Source organism: Microcaecilia unicolor, chromosome 5 (assembly GCF_901765095.1).
Source record: "Microcaecilia unicolor chromosome 5, aMicUni1.1, whole genome shotgun sequence".
Taxonomy (NCBI): domain Eukaryota; kingdom Metazoa; phylum Chordata; class Amphibia; order Gymnophiona; family Siphonopidae; genus Microcaecilia; species Microcaecilia unicolor.
Window position 1 is genome coordinate 197,787,348 of NC_044035.1, and position 18,598 is coordinate 197,805,945.

The 18,598-nt window shown below is 43.5% G+C and overlaps 1 protein-coding gene across 4 annotated transcripts in view; it reads right to left on the minus strand.

The window, feature by feature from the left end:
* ATP6V0D1 (ATPase H+ transporting V0 subunit d1) overlaps positions 1 to 18,598 on the minus strand; it is a 590,366-nt gene that overhangs the window by 445,666 nt on the left and 126,102 nt on the right. For all 4 annotated transcript variants that reach the window (XR_003942203.1, XM_030203697.1, XM_030203696.1 and 1 more), the window contains one exon: positions 1,795 to 1,973. Coding sequence is in view for 3 of the 4 variants with exons in the window: in XM_030203697.1 (XP_030059557.1) it covers positions 1,795 to 1,973 (179 nt within the window). In the remaining variant the exon portion in view is untranslated. The remainder of the gene's footprint in view (positions 1 to 1,794; positions 1,974 to 18,598) is intronic.

An 18,598-nucleotide genomic window follows, 5' to 3' on the forward strand; every position in this document is an offset into this window, starting at 1 on the left:
CACCCTCATCCTCCCCGTCTCATCTCCCCGCAACCTCGGAGTCATCTTCGACTCCTCCCTCTCCTTCTCTGCCCATATCCAGCAGACAGACAAGACCTGTCGCTTCTTTCTCTATAACATCAGCAAAATTCGCCCCTTCCTCTCCGAGCACACCACCCAAACTCTCATCCACTCTCTCATCACCTCTCGCCTTGACTACTGCAACCTACTCCTCACTGGCCTCCCACTTAACCATCTATCCCCCCTTCAATCTGTTCAGTACTCTGCTGCCCGTCTTATCTTCCGCCTAGACCGATATGCTCATATCACCCCTCTCCTCAAATCACTTCACTGGCTTCCGATCAGGTACCGCATACAGTTCAAGCTTCTCCTACTAACCTACAAATGCACTCAATCTGCAGCCCCTCATTACCTCTCTACCCTCATCTCCCCTTACGCTCCTACCTGTAACCTCCGCTCACAGGACAAATTCCTCCTCTCAGTACCCTTCTCCACCACCGGCAACTCCAGGCTCCGCCCTTTCTGCTTCGCCTCACCCTATGCTTGACATAAACTCCCGAAGCCCATAAGCCAAGCCCCCTCCCTGCCCATCTTCAAATCCTTGCTCAAAGCCCACTTCTTCAATGTCGCTTTCGGCACCTAACCATTGTACCTCTATCCAGGAAATCAAGACTGTCCCCAATTTGATTGACTGCACTTTTTTGTCCTTCAGATTGTAAGCTCCTTTGAGCAGGGACTGTCCTTCTTTGTTAGATTGTACAGCGCTGCGTAACCCTGGTAGCGCTTTAGAAATGTTAAATAGCAGTAGTAGTATATGGGTGAAAGGAAACATACAGAGACATATGGAGAGGAGGGGAGAGCAGGGGGAGAGAACAGATTGCTCGATGTGGACAGGAGGGGACACCAGAGGACAAGACACACTACACTCACTCAGACAGACACACACTCTGGCTCTGTCTCAATCACACGCGCTCTCTCTCTCTCACACATACTCTCTCCTAACAGTTCCCCTAAAAACAAAATTACCATTACAGAACCTTGCCAGCGCCCGTTTCATTGCGTTCAGAAACGGGCCTTTTTTCCTAGTTTTTTAATAAAATGATTCCACAAGTTAAAAAAGTTTAACCTGGGAACAGAAAAAATGGCTTGACTTCTACTCTTTTTCATACATTTGATGCCATTCCCAAACAGGAGAACGCTTCTGAAGTGGGATACAAATGGTGACCAGAAGAAAAAAAATTTAAAAACAAGGAAAGGAGGAAGAGACCAGGGGCCTATGGGCCACTTTGTTGGTCTCCAGTTGTTCTGAAACAAGCAGCATTTTTAGCTCAATAGGATTATGATCTTTTTGCAAGAGACATGTCCACTCAATCTGCCCTTAGATCTTTAATCTGTGGCCTTCTTTCTCCCTGCCCTTTGTGTCTCTCAAACATCCTTGATTTCAGCATTTGTCTTGGCTCCTAGCAACTCCTTTTGAAGTCTGTTTCAAGTGTCCACCACCATCTCCATGGGAAAGTTTTCTTATCTCCATATGAGCCGCATTCCCCCTAACTTCAGCTGAGTTTTTCATTCTATGGAAAATTTATTAATAAAGAATCAGAACATAGAAAACTGCTTGGTATTTAAATCTTTGGGATAGCTGTTACCCAAAAATACATTTTAATAATTTCAGGGTGAACTGGTGAGATCTCTGAAAGCCACAAATATGCTTGGGAAACTGTGCGCCACACTTTGAGGGGAACTTTAAGTTTGAACTGATAAACAAAATGGATTAAAAAAAAAAAGCACTCTTACCAAGTGGTGTGTCCACTAAGATTGCATTATAGAGCTCTGCTGGTGTCTGGGCAATATTTACCGCCTCCATCTGCTCAAAGCTGCCCAATGGATGACACTTGGGAACCAGCTCAGAGATAGAGCGCTGGTGCAGAGTCCCAGTAATCAGGAGAATCACATTATCAATCATATAACTGTAACTGTAAGAGAGACATAATAGACTAAGTGGCATGCATTAATAACAAACATTGTTATTATGTTATTAAGTGGTGGAGTGGAGAGGTTGCCTCCAAGGTTAAAGCAGGAGGGTGAGAATGAGGGAACCAAAAGTTCAAATCCTACTGACATTCTTTGTGATGTTGAGGAAGTCACTTAGGTGCTCATTTTCAAAGCACAGACTTTACATGTGCTTTGAAAATAAGCCTCTTAACTTTTACCTCCACTGCCTCAGGTACAGACAGGGAAATGCCTACTGTACCGAAATTGAATTTGTCATGGGCTACGGTTGAAATGCCAAATCCAAATCTTCCTCTCCTAGCACTGTTGAAAATTTAGAGGGAACTAGGATAGAGTAGCAGCTTAATGCTTAGACCAGAAGGCTGCAAACCAGGGAAGCCTGGAATCCCACTGCAGCTCCTTGTGATCTTGGGCACACCATTATTAATCCTCATTGCCTCTTACCTACTATACTTGAATGTAATGCACCTTCAGTTACTTCTAAAAAAAAAAAAAAAAAAAAGGCACAAGTTAAACCCAAATCCCTGACAAGGTATGCCCCAGTACACTGGGAAAACTTGAAGTGCTGACTACAGAACCCAACTCAGCAGTTTTCAACTTGTCCTCAAAAACAAAGCTCAGGGTGACAAGATGTAGTCCTATTCCACAAAATATGGCATAATTAAGCACTAAAAAGCTATAAACCTGTCAGTCTAAATCAGGATAATCCCCCAAATGTTGGATCACTCAGTCCCACTATTAAACTTTCACACATATCCATTCCATACTACTCACTCCCACATCATCTCTCCCAGCACTCACTACCACTTCGTTCCCCAAACAGGCAATGTTGTCATGAACCCTTCTTCCAAACCACTGCTCACCACTGCTGGCTCCAAGTGATAGTTACATAAGTACATAAGTATTGCCAAACTGGGAAAGACCAAAGGTCCATCAAACCCAGCATCCTGTTTCCAACAGTGGCCAATCCAGGTCACAAATACCTGGCAACATCCCAAAAAAGTACAGAACATTCTATACTGCTTATCCCAGAAATAGTGGATTTTCCCCAAGTCCATTTAATAATGGTCTATGGACTTTTTCTTTAGCAAGCAGTCCAAACGGTTTTTAAACTCCGCTAAGCTAACCGCCTTTATCTCATTCTCTGGCAACGAATTCCAGAGTCCAACTACACGTTGAGTGAAAAAAAACTTTTCTCCAATTTGTTTTAAATTTACTACACTGTAGCTTCATCGCATGCCCCCTAGTCCTAGTATTTTTGGAAAGCGTAAACAGACGCTTCACATCTACCCGTTCAATTCCACTCATTATATAGACCTCTATCATATCTCCCCTCAGCTGCCTTTTCTCCACGCTGAAGAGCCCCAGCCGCTTTAGCCTTTCCTCATAGGGAAGTCATCCCATCCCCCTTATCATTTCCGTTGCCCTTCTCTGCACCTTTTCTAATTCCACTATATCTTTTTTGAGACGGCGACCAGAATTGAACACAATATTCGAGGTGCGGTAGTGATAGTTGTACTCCTGCTCTTCCCAGCAACCATTAGAAGAGATGTGGGAGTATGGGTAACATTTTGCTCCAATTTCTTAACAGCCATATGGAACCTAGAGTTAGCAATAAAATTGTGTCCCATACTGTACTTCAAACCTCACAGAACAAGGACACAAAAGTAGAACAGGGCCATAATCCCAAAATAAAAATAAAAAAATTCAATTAGACAACACTAATATACTTTTATTGAGGAGATATTTAAGAGTTAATTAAGTTCTTTACTGAGGTACATTCAATTTGGCTTCTCTGATGTGGATTAGGAATTGGTTATTGGACAGAAAACAGAGGGCAGTGTTAAATGGTTATTTCTCTCAATGGAGGAGGGTGAACAGTGGAATGCTGCAGAGATCTGTATTGGGACCGGTGCTATTTAACATATTTATAAATGATATGGAAATAGGAACGATGAGTGAGGTGATCAAATCTGCAGATGATACAAAACTATTCAAGGTTGTTAAAACACGTGCAGACTGTGAAATATTGCAGGAAGAGCTTAGGAAATTGGAAGACTGGGTATCCAAATGACATTGAAATTTAATGTGGACAAATGCAAGGTGATGCACATTAGAAAGATTAATCCGAATCATAGTTAACTGATGCTAGCTCCACCTTGGGGGTCAGAGCTCAAGAAAAAAATCTGGGTGTCGTCGTAGATAATAACGCTGAAATCTTCTGCTTAATGTGTGGTGGCGGCCAAAAAAGCAAACAGGATGCTAGGAATTATTAGGAAAGGGATGGTGAATAAGACTGAAATTATTATAATGCCTTTTTATCGCTCCATGGTGCGTCCACACCTTGAGTACTGTGTTCAGTTCTGGTCGCCATATCTCAAAAAAATATATAATCGGAATTAGAAAAGCTTGAAAGAAGAGCGACCAAAATGATAAAGGGGATGGAGCTCCTCTCATATGAGGAAGGCTAAAGAGTTTAGGACTCTGCAGCTTGGAAAAGAGATGAATGAGGGGAGATATGATTGAGGTCTACAAAATCCTGAGTGGTGTAGAACGAGTATAAGTAAATCTATTTTTTTCACTTGTTCCAAAAGTACAAAGACTAGGGGACACTCAAGGAAGCTGCATGGAAATAATTTTAAAACAAATAGGAGGAAATATTTTTTCACTCAACGAATAGTTAAGCTCTGGAACTCTTTGCTGGAGGATGTGGTAACAGCAGTTAGTGTATCCGGGTTTAAAAAAAGGTTTGGACAAATTCCTGAAGGAAATGTCCACAGTCTGCTATTGAGACAGACATGGGAAGCAACTGCTTCCCTGGGACTTGTAGTATGGCGTATTGCCACGATTTGGGTTTCTGTCAGGTACTTGTGACCTGACTTGGCCACTGTTTGGAAAACATTTTCCTGAAGAATATGGCAACATCTTACTCACCCCTATACCGAAGGACGCAAAGAAAAAAACAAATGACATCACCAATTAACGTCCAGTTGCATCTATCCCACTTATAGTTAAACTGATGGAGAGTTAAGTGACCAAACAGCTCACTATTTGGACAAATTCTCTTTATTACATGAATCTCAATCTGGTTTCCGCCCTTCCCAAGGTACCGAAACTGTGCTGGTCACCCTATTGGCCAAATTCAATAATGAAATAGCCTTAGGTAATAACATACTCCTACTCCAATTCGACATGTCGAGTGCATTCAATATAGTTAACCACAGTATACTTCTTCGACTTCTAGATCACTTTGGAATTGGTGGAAATGTACTTGATTGGTTCAAAGGCTAACTACCAGGTCATACCAAGTTAAATCTAATACAAATATATCATCAGCATGGAAATCAGACTGTGGAGTTCCTCAAGGTTCACCTCTATCACCAATACTCTTCAACATATTAATGATCCCATTGGCCAAGTCCCTATCAAATCAAGGTCTCCACCCGTTCATCTATGCTGATGACGTTGCAATCTACATCCCTTTTAAACATGATTTATCAGAAATCTCCAACGATATCAAGAGTGGATTGGACATCATGCACTCATGGGCAAACTCGTTTCAATTGAAGCTGAACACCGATAAAATGCATTGCCTTATCCTCTCATCCCAGTACAACAATTATAAACCAACAACCTTATTTACTCCAGATCATTCCCTTCCCATCTCTGATAGTCTCAAAATATTAGATGTTACTATCGATCGAAATCTTACACTTGAGTCCCAAGTCAACTCCACCATAAAGAAAATGTTCTATTCAATGTAGAAACTCAAGCGTTTAAAACCTTTCTTCCAAAGAGATGTTTTCCGTAATTTAATTCAATCAATGGTATTATGCCACATTGATTATTGCAATAGAATCTATGCGGGATATAAGGAACAACTCACAAGGAAACTCCAGATGGCAGAAAACACAGCAGCCAGATTGATATTTGGTAAGACACAATTCCAAAGCACCACACCACTCCGTGAGAAACTGCACTGGCTTCCTATCAAGGAACGTATCTCTTTCAAAATCTGCACCTTAGTCCATAAGATTATCTACGGTGCACCCCAGGTTACATGATTGACCTAATCAATCTCCCAATCAGAAATAGTACCAGTTCATCACGGTCTTATCTGAATCTCCACTACCCTAATTGCAAAGGACTAAAATACAAGACAACCCATGCGTCCAACTTCTCTTACATAAGCACGCACCTGTGGAACGCACTGCCTCAAGTGGTGAAAACTTATGATCACCTAAAATTCAGAAAATTATTAAAGACTCACCTATTCAGAAAAGCATACCCAAATGACCCAACTTAGGTGACTCAACCCTGCAACACTTCACTATCAAAGATCGTATTGAACACTGACAAACCCTTTTACCTCAAACCTTACCCAACTTGATTGAATCTTATCTTCCCTATCCCACTATAACATTTTGTACTATTCCCATACCGGACTTCGCGAATGCCTTCACGGTATTATGTAAGCCACATTGAGCCTGCAAATGTGTGGGAAAATGTGGGATACAAATGTAACAAAATAAATAAATAAAACAGGATACTGGGCTAGATGGACTATTGGTCTGACCTAGTATGGCTACTCTTATATTCACAACCCTTTGATACTGCATTATACGGACTGGTAAGCATACTAGCCAGAATTTAAGTAGGAATATTAGGCAAAGAAAAAGTTACAGCAAAGCAGTAGTCAATGGGAGTCCACTTTGGTAAAAAAATTGTAGATATGCAGGGGGTGCAAGGGAACAGACTAAAGCACTGTATATAGCCTTTGAAAGAGGAGATGGCACTTCCACCCATATAGGTGTAGTCTACAGACCTCAGACTCAAACAAAAGAACTGGACAAAGATCTGATCAATGATATTGTAAAGATAAAAATAGTGGGTGACTTGAATCTAACAAGTATTCAATCTGCAACTGTGGAGAGAAATACAGATTGTTGATGCCTTACTTTTTATTTTAATTTACTGCATTTGTTCCCCACATTTTTCCACCTGGAGTAGATTCAATGGTAGTTTGCTGCCATGAGATTTGTGGGAGATAGATGGTATATAGGGTCTTGTATATTAATGGAACAGGTTCTGATTCGTTCGTGTTTATGAGGTGCTAATGTAAAATAATAATATAATATTCTATTCTCCACCAATTAAATATAATGTAAAATGATAAGAATAAGAATATGTAAGAAAAGGGGGAATTAAATACTATATTTGTTGAATTACACTAACCTGCACTGTAAGGTTTAAGGACATGTGCTCAGAACATAAAGACCATATATTTAATTTTAAAATGTTTATTTACAATACAGGTAATGTAATAATGGTACAAGAGAGAGGCAGTTTTTTGGGAATCTTTCACACAGGTAATGTGCTTTCAAGATAGCAAATCTTCTGAATTATAAATTAGGCTGGATTAATGGTAACTGATGAAAGCTGCTAGTTGGAGTGATGAAGGAGATCCTTGCTGGAAAAGAAGTCTTTTTGTTGCAGAGTTGTTGCTGGAGCCTGGAGAAAGTCTTATCTGTTATGTGTGTGTGTGAAGTCTAGCAAGGCTAAATGAAGGTCCAGATCAGGAAGCGGACAAAGAGAGCAGGGCAAGAGCGCAAGAGCAAGAGAGAAGACAGCAAACTGAAAATGTTCCAGGCCTTTTATAATCTCTCGTTGTTGGGACTTCCGGTGGAGCCGGGAATAAGATGGACGCGATCCCGTGAGCTCCACCGAGCCAGGACTCCAGTCCTGCTAATATGGCACGAAACCGGCAATAAATGAAGACCCCACATCGTAAGTGACCCGGAACCTATTGGTGAGGTTGCCTGATAACAAAGAAAGCCCTGAAACCGTACAGAGAAGAAATAGCGGCAGATCGCAGAAATCCAAGATGGCGGACGGGAGCGGAGCCATGAGGAGCAAGTAGATTCGCCACAAGAAGCAGGTGATAAACGAAGAGAAGGGGAGGAATGCGACGGAAGGTAGCCGAACTACGCCACCTCCGTCTCTCGACCGCCTCTGCGAGTGCTTGAGCCCGGTGAATCGGGGTTTTGAGCCGGAACGGCTCCGGAGGGCACAAGCTGCCGGGAGGGAGCTACACAGCAGGAAAGAGTCTGCATAAAGCAACAGCTCATCTAACGCGGAAAGCGTGCCAGCAATTACCGCAAACCAGGCAGAAGAAACTTTAGCAAGGTAACTGAGCCACCCTTCCCCTTGTTCCCCCATAGTTGAGTAACAAGAACTTATTTAAATCGGGTGGGGAGCTGTAACTGAAGAGGGAAGGAGGCAAGATCTGCCAACAAAGGGACAGAGACTTTACTACAAAATTCGTTCTTCTAGCAGGGAGTAACAGACTGTAGCGATCCTGTCTTTTATATATTGGACCTGCTGAGTGAATTTATGGAGCCTTTCCTGCGACCCATATCCACAGGAATCACACGTAAAGGCACAAAATTTGAGAAAAGGAACACGCCACCTCCCAAATCCGGCCCAAAAATGGCGGACAGAAGCTCGGATGAGGCAGGAGAGTTTAGTGAAAAGCAGCTAGCGCAGATCACAATGGCCATATGCGCAGCCCTAAACCCGAGATTTGATATACTGACAAGTCAACTAAAAAATTTGGAAACCTCAAGAGCGGAAACAGAGAAGAGGCAGGAGAGGCGGAGCAGCGGATCTCGACCATAGAAGATGATAGGTCGCAAAGCGGACAAGAACTTTCGCGTATGCGGGAACAACTTAAACGGCAACAGGACAAAATTGAGGACATGGAAAATAGAGCCAGGAGGTGTAACGAGGCTGGTGGGAATACCGGAGAGTATCCCAGAGCAATCCTTGGGAACGCTATTAGAACAATGGTTGAACAAAGAACTGGCCCTGTCAGACAGTTGTGGAACATTGTGCATTGAACGAGCCCATAGGCTAGGAAGAAGACAACAGAATCAATCGCGACCGAGGACTGTTATCATCAAGGTCCTTAATTACCACCATAAGGAGGAGATTCTACGGGGCTTCCGAATGAAACGAGAATCGCTAGCCTATGATGGCTCCCCAATAAAAATCTTTCAAGATTACTCGGCAGGAGTTCAGGAGCAGCGACGCAGATTCCATCCTCTGTGCGCAACGTTGGCTCAAAAGAAAAAGCGATTCATGTTGCTTTATCCAGCGGTCTTGAGGATCCAGAAAGGGCAGCAGTGGCGGTCCTTCAATTCAGCGCAGGAAGCACAGCGATTTATGGATGAGGAGATGGAGGCCCCTGAGGGATGATATGCAGACGCTGGGACAACCCGGTAACCAACCAAGAGGAGCCCAGAGTCAGTTGATTGTCGCTCCACCAATGTGTGAGGCGACAGGTAAGACTGTAACGGGACACAGTTGAAGTTGAAATGTCTGTAGTTATGTTGATAAGGATTGAAAGTTAATCCGTGTTAATACTATGTTATAAAGTGTTAAGAAGCATGGGGTTCAAGAGGTGATTAATAACCTGGGCATACGGTCATAAAGACGAAGGGGGACAGTATTACATAACAAACTTCACTAAGCCGGTTGGGGTAGCCAGGGACTTTAGGCTGGCGACAGAAGTCGAACATAATTGGGAGGGGTGAGGTAGGTTGGGGGGGGGGGGGGGAGATAAGGGAAGGGTGGAGCAGGGGTTGTGGAATTTGGAATATTATTACAATACAGAGTAAAGAGCGAGAGAAGTCAACCCAGGAGGATGGGGATGATAGATCACAATCTCACAGAGCCAACCAAGAGATAAAAATTGCAATACCAGTGGTCCTTATTGAAATCATTAGGGGGGACCTGGGGAGGGGCTGGGACCCGGGGCCTCCACCGCAACACGGGTATCTAAGCAGTTGTAATAACTCATTAAGTCACACACTGTAGAGTAATTACATGGAATGTGGGAGGAATAACCACACCAATTAAGAGGAAAAAGATTTTGACTCATTTAAAACGAATGCACGCAGATATTGCATGCCTACAAGAAACCAGGCAAGCTTAGTCGGGGATGGGTGGGACAGGTCCTGTAGGCCTCTACTGAAGGCCGTAAGGGAGGTAGCGATTTGTTTAAATAAAAATTTAGCTTGCACTGCAGAAAAGGTCTTCCAAGATCCTAAAGGGCGTTATTTATTGGTCAAGCTATGGTTACAAGGCAGAGAAATGTACCTATTGAATGTCTATGCCCCCACCCCACCAGAACATAACTTTTATCCAGGTTTGGTGAAGCGTATGCTCCCCTATCAAGATAAACCATTGATGGTTGTGGGAGATATGAACAGTTTATTAGACCCCATGATAGATAGTACAGGGGCTAGGGGAGAGAAAGAGGGGGGTCACAAGGAAGGTAAAGTGTTAAAGGACTTTAAGAACTCTCTTTCAATGGTGGATGTCTGGAGGGTTTTACACCCTGAAGTACGCGACTATACACACAGGTCCAGGGCACATTGTTCATGGAGTAGGTTAGATTATGTCTTTATGACTCCTGACCTTGCTCCTCATGTTAGGGAAGCACAAATAGCAGAAATAACAATATCAGACCATGGACCGGTGTGGGCAGACTTGGGGGCCCCCAGGGACTACCAACAAGGCAAAAGATGGAGATTCCCTAATCACTTGGTTAAAGACAAATGTTTCCAAAAGTTTCTCATTGCAAAGTGGGAAGATTACACGTCCAATAATAAAGAACACGTATCTAACCCTCAACTATTCTGGTGTGCGGGAAAGGCAGTGCTAAGGGGCAAGTTGATGGCCTATATGTCAGCTAGGCGAAAACGACATGCTCAGACCCTTGTAGTGTTAGAAAGACAGTTGCAAAAAGCCAAACGCCGCTATGTGGCACAAGCAACAGAGGGCAACAAGGAAGCCTATCTATCAGTTCAGGCAGCAATTAATTCACTCCTACATGAACAAATGCAAAGAAACCAGATTTATCAAAAATATCAGTTCTATAGATTTGGAAATAGAGTAGGGGGACTATTATCAAGGCTAGTACAAAGGAAGGGGGAAAATAGGACAATTCCTGCCTTAAAGGATAAGCAGGGCCTCATTACAAACGCTCCAGATAAGATACAGTTGCTTTTACAGGAACACTTCGAGGACTTGTACACTCCAGACGCACCCAAAGATAGGGCAGAGATTAGAGCGTTCCTCCAGTGGGCAGACATGCCACGAATGGGAGTGGAGGATATAGCCCTCCTTGAGGCCCCCATACAGCCTAGAGAGCTGCAGGAGGCAATTAAAAGTCTAAAATCATTCTCGCCACCTGGAATAGATGGATACACCGGGGAATTTTACAAGCTCATGCAAGGAACATTGATAGGTCCACTATTTGCATACCACCAAGCCATAATTCAGGAAGGGCAAGTCCCACAGTATGAAAATACCGCCAATATCTCGTTATTATTGAAACCCGGGAAGGCAGTGGAAGACCCTGAGTCGTATAGACCCATATCCCTTATCAATGTTGACATTAAATTACTAGCCAAAATATTGGCTAGACGCATGGCGAAGTGCCTGCCATCTATCATAGATCCGGCACAGGTGGGCTTTCTGCCGGGGAGACACTCAGTACTACATGTGCGGAGGGGCCTTATTGGCAATGGCTCATTGCCGCTATCAGCAAATTCCAGGGGTGGTGGTAAGCTTGGACGCCGCTAAGGCTTTTGACAAAGTAATCTGGGACTTCCTTTTTGAAACCATAGATTGGGTGGGTCCCTGGTGAGATACAACGAGCCATAAAGGCCCTATATACAAATATGTTGGCCCAAGTCGCAGTCAATGAGGGAATAACACAGAGATTCCAAGTTCAGCGAGGTACAAAACAAGGTTGCCCCCTTTCTCCCTTATTGTTTGATTTGGCATTAGAGCCTTTATTGAGATTACTAAACTCAACAACAGAGATACAAGGGGTGACAATGGAGAAACATGAGATAAGAGCATTAGCTTATGCTGATGACATTCTCCTGATACTTACAGACCCACGCAGATCTCTCCCGGCGGCACTGGGACTTATTCAGGAGTTTGGCCGGTTAGCGGGATTTACCATTAATTATGATAAATCAGGGGCAATGCCAATGGACGATGATACCCGTAAGGGTTGGTCAGGGAATTTTCCCATTAAATGGGTGGATTCCAAAATAAGGTATTTAGGGGTCTATATCTCTGGGACGGGAGCTGCCTTGTACCGGAATAATGTAGATCCACTCTTAGATATGACCAGAAATAAATTGATCATGTGGAGGGAATTACCCCTCACAGCACTAACATTTTCCCAGACTTATTTCCAAATTCAAATTGCTTGAATAGATTTTGCATAAACTTCACCTTATCTACCTACAAACTGTAACTCGAATCTGATGCTGCCTCTCAAAGTCCGTTACTTAAATGCGGAGGCCAAGCTCAAGCTGGTCCCAAGCTTGTCTTTTCTGTTCTCCCCAGTTTATCAAATGACCCCTCACCACATCTTTCAAAGCATCTCACAAGGTCCCATCCGCAACTGTTCATCATTTCTGTCCAAATAATGATGCATAATAGCAAAATATCTTCACAGACCTCTGGATCCCCTAACAGATGCTCATTAAACCTCCAAAACGTTTGGCCCTTCTCTCCATCCAAAGCCCCCAGAGCTATCCAAACAGGTGCATGATCAGAAATTTGAATGCTATCAATATGTGAATCTACAATTTGACCCCATAGTTGCCTACTGCACCACAGAACATCTATGCGAGTATATGTATCCTGAACATGTCCCTGAAGAGGACAGTACAAATAAAAAAAGTAGCACATATGAATTTATCTTCTTGGGCAGACTGGATGGACTGTGTAGGTCTTTTTCTGCCGTCATCTACTATGTTACTATGTATGGGGCAAAATTGCACTATTTAATATGGTGATTGCACCAAGATGGCTTTATGTATTTCAGCAGTTACCCTTATTTTTGAAACACAAGGACGAAGGGAAGCTACGGCGAATAATACAGGAATACCTATGGCAGGGGAGGAGGCCTAGGATCCCATATAAACTGATTGCGTCTCCTCGGGAGGGAGGAGGAATGGGATTGTTAAATATTTGACGGTAGCCTGTTCCATGAGGCATATTAATGACTGGTACAGGGGGTCCTCCGAGTTTTCTTTGACAGAGTTAGAGACTTCTAGATTTCCAGGGATACATTTTAGTCATTTACTACACACTGGAGGGACCTTGCCTAAAGACGCTTTTAAACGACACCTAGTACTGCAGGCGCTGAGGGAAACTTGGTGCTGGTTGTGCAGGTGACACTTCTTCTCGGCCAGGGAGACCCCGTGGTTGTCCGTATGTGACAACCCGGCTTTTCCACCGGGGCAGGGGAGGAGTGTTTTCACCAGATGGGCAGAAAAGGGAATAGTATATTTAGCTTACGTAGTGAATGAGGAAGGCAAGATGTACTCATACCCAGAACTGCAATTAAAATATCAAATTCCAGCAAATCACTATTTTGCATACTACCAATTAAAGCATTATGTGGGTACCCTAAATTGGACAGCTTTAACAGAAGATGTGGTGGAGATAATTTCTGAAGACTATACACTGGGGGCTCAATCACAGGTACCATTGAGATTTCACCATCAGCAGTTAAAAGATACGACTGTGGAACTTGATGTGGTTAAATTGGCCTCCGGATGGTCCAGAGATTTAAGAAGTGAGGTATCCGTGGACACCTGTGAGACGTTTTTAAAGTCATTGTATAAATGGAGGTTTTCCATACCACAAAGAGAGAGACTATACAGGTGGTTCATGCGGACACACATATCCCCATACAGAGCATGTTGTGCTGGAATTGCAGATAATGGTGATTGCCCAAAATGCCGGGAGGCTTCAGCTACTCTGGGGCATATGTTTTGGCACTGCAAATATGTGAAGCGCTTTTGGCACAAGATACTAGAAGGGATAGAGGGGATGTGGAGTTGTACTGTGGTTTGGGATCCTCTAATGTTATTTAATGTATTCCAGTATTCCGCGGGATCCTCCAGAAGGCTTTAAAGCCTTCATTAGGCTAGCAATTTACTTTGGAATCACAACTATTTTACAATATTGGAGAAAGAGTGAAGAACCGCTTCAGCAGGCATGGCAATCCCAGATTATAAAGCAAATGCGAGTGGACAGGTGTGGGATTCATGATCTTGACAGTTTGACGGGCAGGAAGTTTCAGGCACAATGGGAACCTATATGGGATACTTTGACCCCCAGAGGGAGAAGTTTCCTATTGAATTTATAAAAAAAAAAAAAAGGGTTTGAATATTGTTGCCTTTCTAAGACATAGGTTGTAAGGGGGGAAGCAAAATAGGGAAGTGACCACCTTGAGATACAGGAATAAGGCTTATGAGACTCACAGAGAATTTTCATTGTGTTGTACAAACAATTGAGATGAGACTCCTCTTGACTCTGGGAATCATCAGACTAATCTACGGGAGGGGGAGGATAAGGGAAGGGGTGGGGGGAAGGTCTGGGTTTATTAAGAGAGCACATATATGTTATGGTGATGTGACACTGGAAAGCATATGGACTATGGGAGTGACCCACCTGGAGTTGGGGGTCGCTAGATTATGCGAAAATGTATTTTCATTTTGTTGATTAGAGTATAGAGATGTGATTCTTAACTGATGAAAAGGCATGTACTTGACAAATTGGTCCCACTAGTCAATTGGATAGAGCGGTTACTATACATAGTGATCAGATAAGGAACCATTAACATATGTTAGAAGTTGTGGAGAGGGGGGTTGGAGGGGGGAAAATATAAAAAAAATTTTGGTGTTACAGTAGCTGAGAATTACTGAAGTATATAAAATGAAAGTAGACGAAAATGGATATACTCACGTTGTCAATTGTGTTGCTATGCTGTTCATCAATAAAAATTATTGAACCATAATCTCTTGTTGGGCCATAGGCTGAAAGTCAGGTGGGGTGTACTCGATCCAATGAAAACTCAGGGATAGCTGAAAACTGGTTTTATCTAGTTTTGAGATGGAGCATGGTAACTGGTCACATGTTTTAATGACATCATAAGACTTTCTGTCTGGACATCTGCTGGTAGATACACATCCAGAAGGCATCTGACAGGATTAAAAGAGTCTTTGTCTGAGAGTATGTGGGCTTCTTTTGTCAGATTAGATAGATAGATAGATGGCCTTTTCAGTCTCTGAGTCATTGTCTCAGAATAGGTGGAGTTTCACAGTCTTTTGTTACCTCCAGTCTCTGTGATTGCTGTCCATCTTCAGATTTTTGTTCCTTGGAGATGAACTACGAAAGTTTGTCAGGAAAGGACGATCTAAAAAAGTAGGCTTTCAGGTGTTTTCTGAGCCACAGATAGTTTTTTTTTATGGCCATTAGGTCTTTAGGTAGGGTGTTCCAGATTTTGATACAGATGTAAGTTCCCAAAGCACAAAGCAAAATAGCGTTCACTTACCAGAGAAACGTCCTCTTCTCTCGGAACTTCTCAGAACAAAACAACATAAACAATCTGCTTCACTTACATCTGTATCAAAATCTGGAACACTCTACCTAAAGACCTAATGTCCATAGACAACTATCAATGGTTCAGAAAACAAGTCAGAGAAAATACTTATTCACTCAAAGAGTAATTAAACTCTGGAATTCGTTGCTAGAGAATGTAGTAAAAATGGTTATCTTAGCGGGGTTTAAAAAAGGTTTGGATAGCTTCCTAAAGGAAAAGTCCACAGACTGTTATTAAAAATGGACTTGGGGAGACAGAGGTCACGTGATGCGTGGAGAGTAGCAGACGTGGTTCGCGCTGCTCTGGAGCCCTCACCCACAGAAAAAGCCAAAAGCAGCTCGTAACCGTCTTATTAGAGCATTAAATTAGTGCTGCGGAGATCGCACAGTGCACAGAGCCATACCTGCACTCGATGCCTTCCGGAGCCACCCGTAAGAGTGTGAAACCTGAAAAAGAAAAAGCGTCGCCGCCTGGTACCAGCCACAAAATGGCGGAGGGTAAGAATGAGGCCTGCACTGAATTCAGCGGGAAGCAGCTGTCGCAGATCGCCGAAGTGGTAGAAGCAGCGCTAACCCCACGCTTTGCCTTGCTAACAAACCAACTAAAAATTATGGAAGCCACATTAGCGGAAACAATCAAGCGCACGAATGAGACTGAGCATAGGATCTCCAGCCTGGAGGACTCATGGAACCGTCGAGATCCGGAAATCACGCGTCTCACAGGTATCGTGCAAGCACAACAAGATAAGATCGAAGATCTTGAAAATCGATCACGACAATGCAATTTGAGAATAGTTGGACTTCCTGAAAAAGTTACTGATAACTCTCTGGGACAAGTCTTAGAGCAATGGCTCAACAATGAATTCGCCCTGATAGCTACGGCAGGCTCTGCCTAGAGCGAGCACACAGATTGGGGAGGAAGCAGCAAGACCAGCAACGACCCAGAATAATTATGGTTAAAGTACAAAGAAGAAATCCTTCAGGGATACAGAACCAAACGGGGCTTGCTGGAATATGAGGGCGCCAGGATCCAAATTTTTCAAGACTATTCTCAAGGTGTGCAGGACAAGAGACGGCGATTCCACCCTATTTGCGCCACTTTAGCTGAGAAAAATGTTAGCTTCAGATTGATATACCCTGCCATTTTAAAAGTCTTTCACAATGGACAATGGAAGGTGTTAGACAACATAACAGCAGCACAGGATTTCTTGGCCTTGGAACTTTAAGAAGCAGCTCACCTCAGTGGCGGGTTAGTCACTTGGACAACATGGACCTAAGTGGCATGAGTATACGTTATTATCAAGATGTTGAATGTTGATTTGTTATATAAAGCTGGTTTATATTGAGATATCTGCATGCGGGTGCTGACAATCTTAAACAATAGTTATTGGTTGAGAGGTTTATAGAGGATCAGAATGATACGGGGTGGGGGCTCCGACACGCATTGACCTTAGGATAAGCCCGTGCTCATCACAGTATGGAAGGAGTGGGGAGAAGAGAGGGGGAGGGCGGGGGACAGGGCAGTTAGTGAGAAAGGGAATGAGATCCATAATGGTAGCAAATCTTGCAAACAGGGAGTCAGGGATTATAACTGGTTATCAACATATATTGTTAAATATCCCCCGGGGGGGGGGGGGGGGGCTGGGCCCCTGGAGGATTCGCTATAGGACCACCTTTGGTAACCTTGTCATCTTAGAGGAGACATGAGTCGACCTGGTGTAAAGATCTTGTCGTGGAATGTCTCAGGCATCACGTCACCCGTGAAACGATATAAGATCTTATCCCAGATACGGCGACAGGGAGCAGATATAGCATGTCTGCAAGAGACAAAGTTAACAGATCTGGAGCATGGGAAACTTTGCCAGCAATGGGTGGGTGAAAGCCACTTCTCCTCCTCGGGTAATCGGAAGAGTGGGGTAGCAATATTAGTAAAAAAGGGCACACCTTGTGCGACCAAATTAATATACAAAGACACAGAAGGCCGTATAGTATTATTGCACATTAATTATCAAGGGCAGAGATTTTACCTATGCAACATATATGGCCCAAACTCGTACAGCCCGAGCTTCTTTCAATCCCTGATAGTATTGGGTTTGCAGCATACTGATGCCCCGTGGATCTGGGCAGGGGATTTCAACCAGGTGCAAGACCCCACTCTAGACAGATCGTCACCGATGGCCACCCCTGGGCTGGATAAAGGGAAAGGAATACCAGCACTCTGTAAACATCTACACCTAATCGACCCATGGCGCACCCTTCACCCTACCACAAAGGATTATACCCATCAATCTAAAGTGCACCACTCATGGTCTAGAATTGACTACATATTGATATCACAACCCTGGTTTTTCAAAGTCCAACGAGCCCATATCGGCCCTATGGAGATATCAGACCATCACATAATCTGGGTGGAAATTGAGTTAGGAGGAGGTGGTGGAGGGAGCAGACAGTGGAGATTTCCAGCTTATTTATACAGGGCCAAACACTTGGCAGAATACTTATCAGAGAAATGGCAGCAGTATGAGGACACAAATCTGGCCTCGTGTAATTCGCCAGTGATTTTCTGGGAAGCCTCTAAGGTAGTTATGAGGGGGGAAATAATAGCGTTACAAAGTGCTAGGAAAAAGCGCCTGGCGGCTGGTATACAGAACTTGGAAGCTGATTATGTAAAAGCAAAGAGGAAATACCTAAGCAACCCCACAGTAAATAACAGGGACCTAATGTCTGCAGCTTTGGTGGCACTCAATACCATGCTGCATGAGCAGGCCATGAGACAGCTGATAGCACGGTGCCTGAACTCTCAGCGCTTCGGGAACAAAACAGGTAAATTATTGGCAAGAGTGGCCAAAGCACCTACTACGCAGAGGTATATTCCAGTGCTAGACGACTCTATGGGGAACAAGCTCACGCAGTTGACAGATATAGCAGAAGCATTCCATAGCCACTTTAAAGAAAGGTACGCCCCTAAAGACCAGCAACAGGGTCCCTCCACTAGGGACTACCTGGAAGACGCAAAAATGCCTCAGCTGCCAGATATAGCTCGTCAAATGCTATCAGAGCCGCTGCGCACACAGGAAGTATTTAAAGTAATAAAAGATCTGAAGGC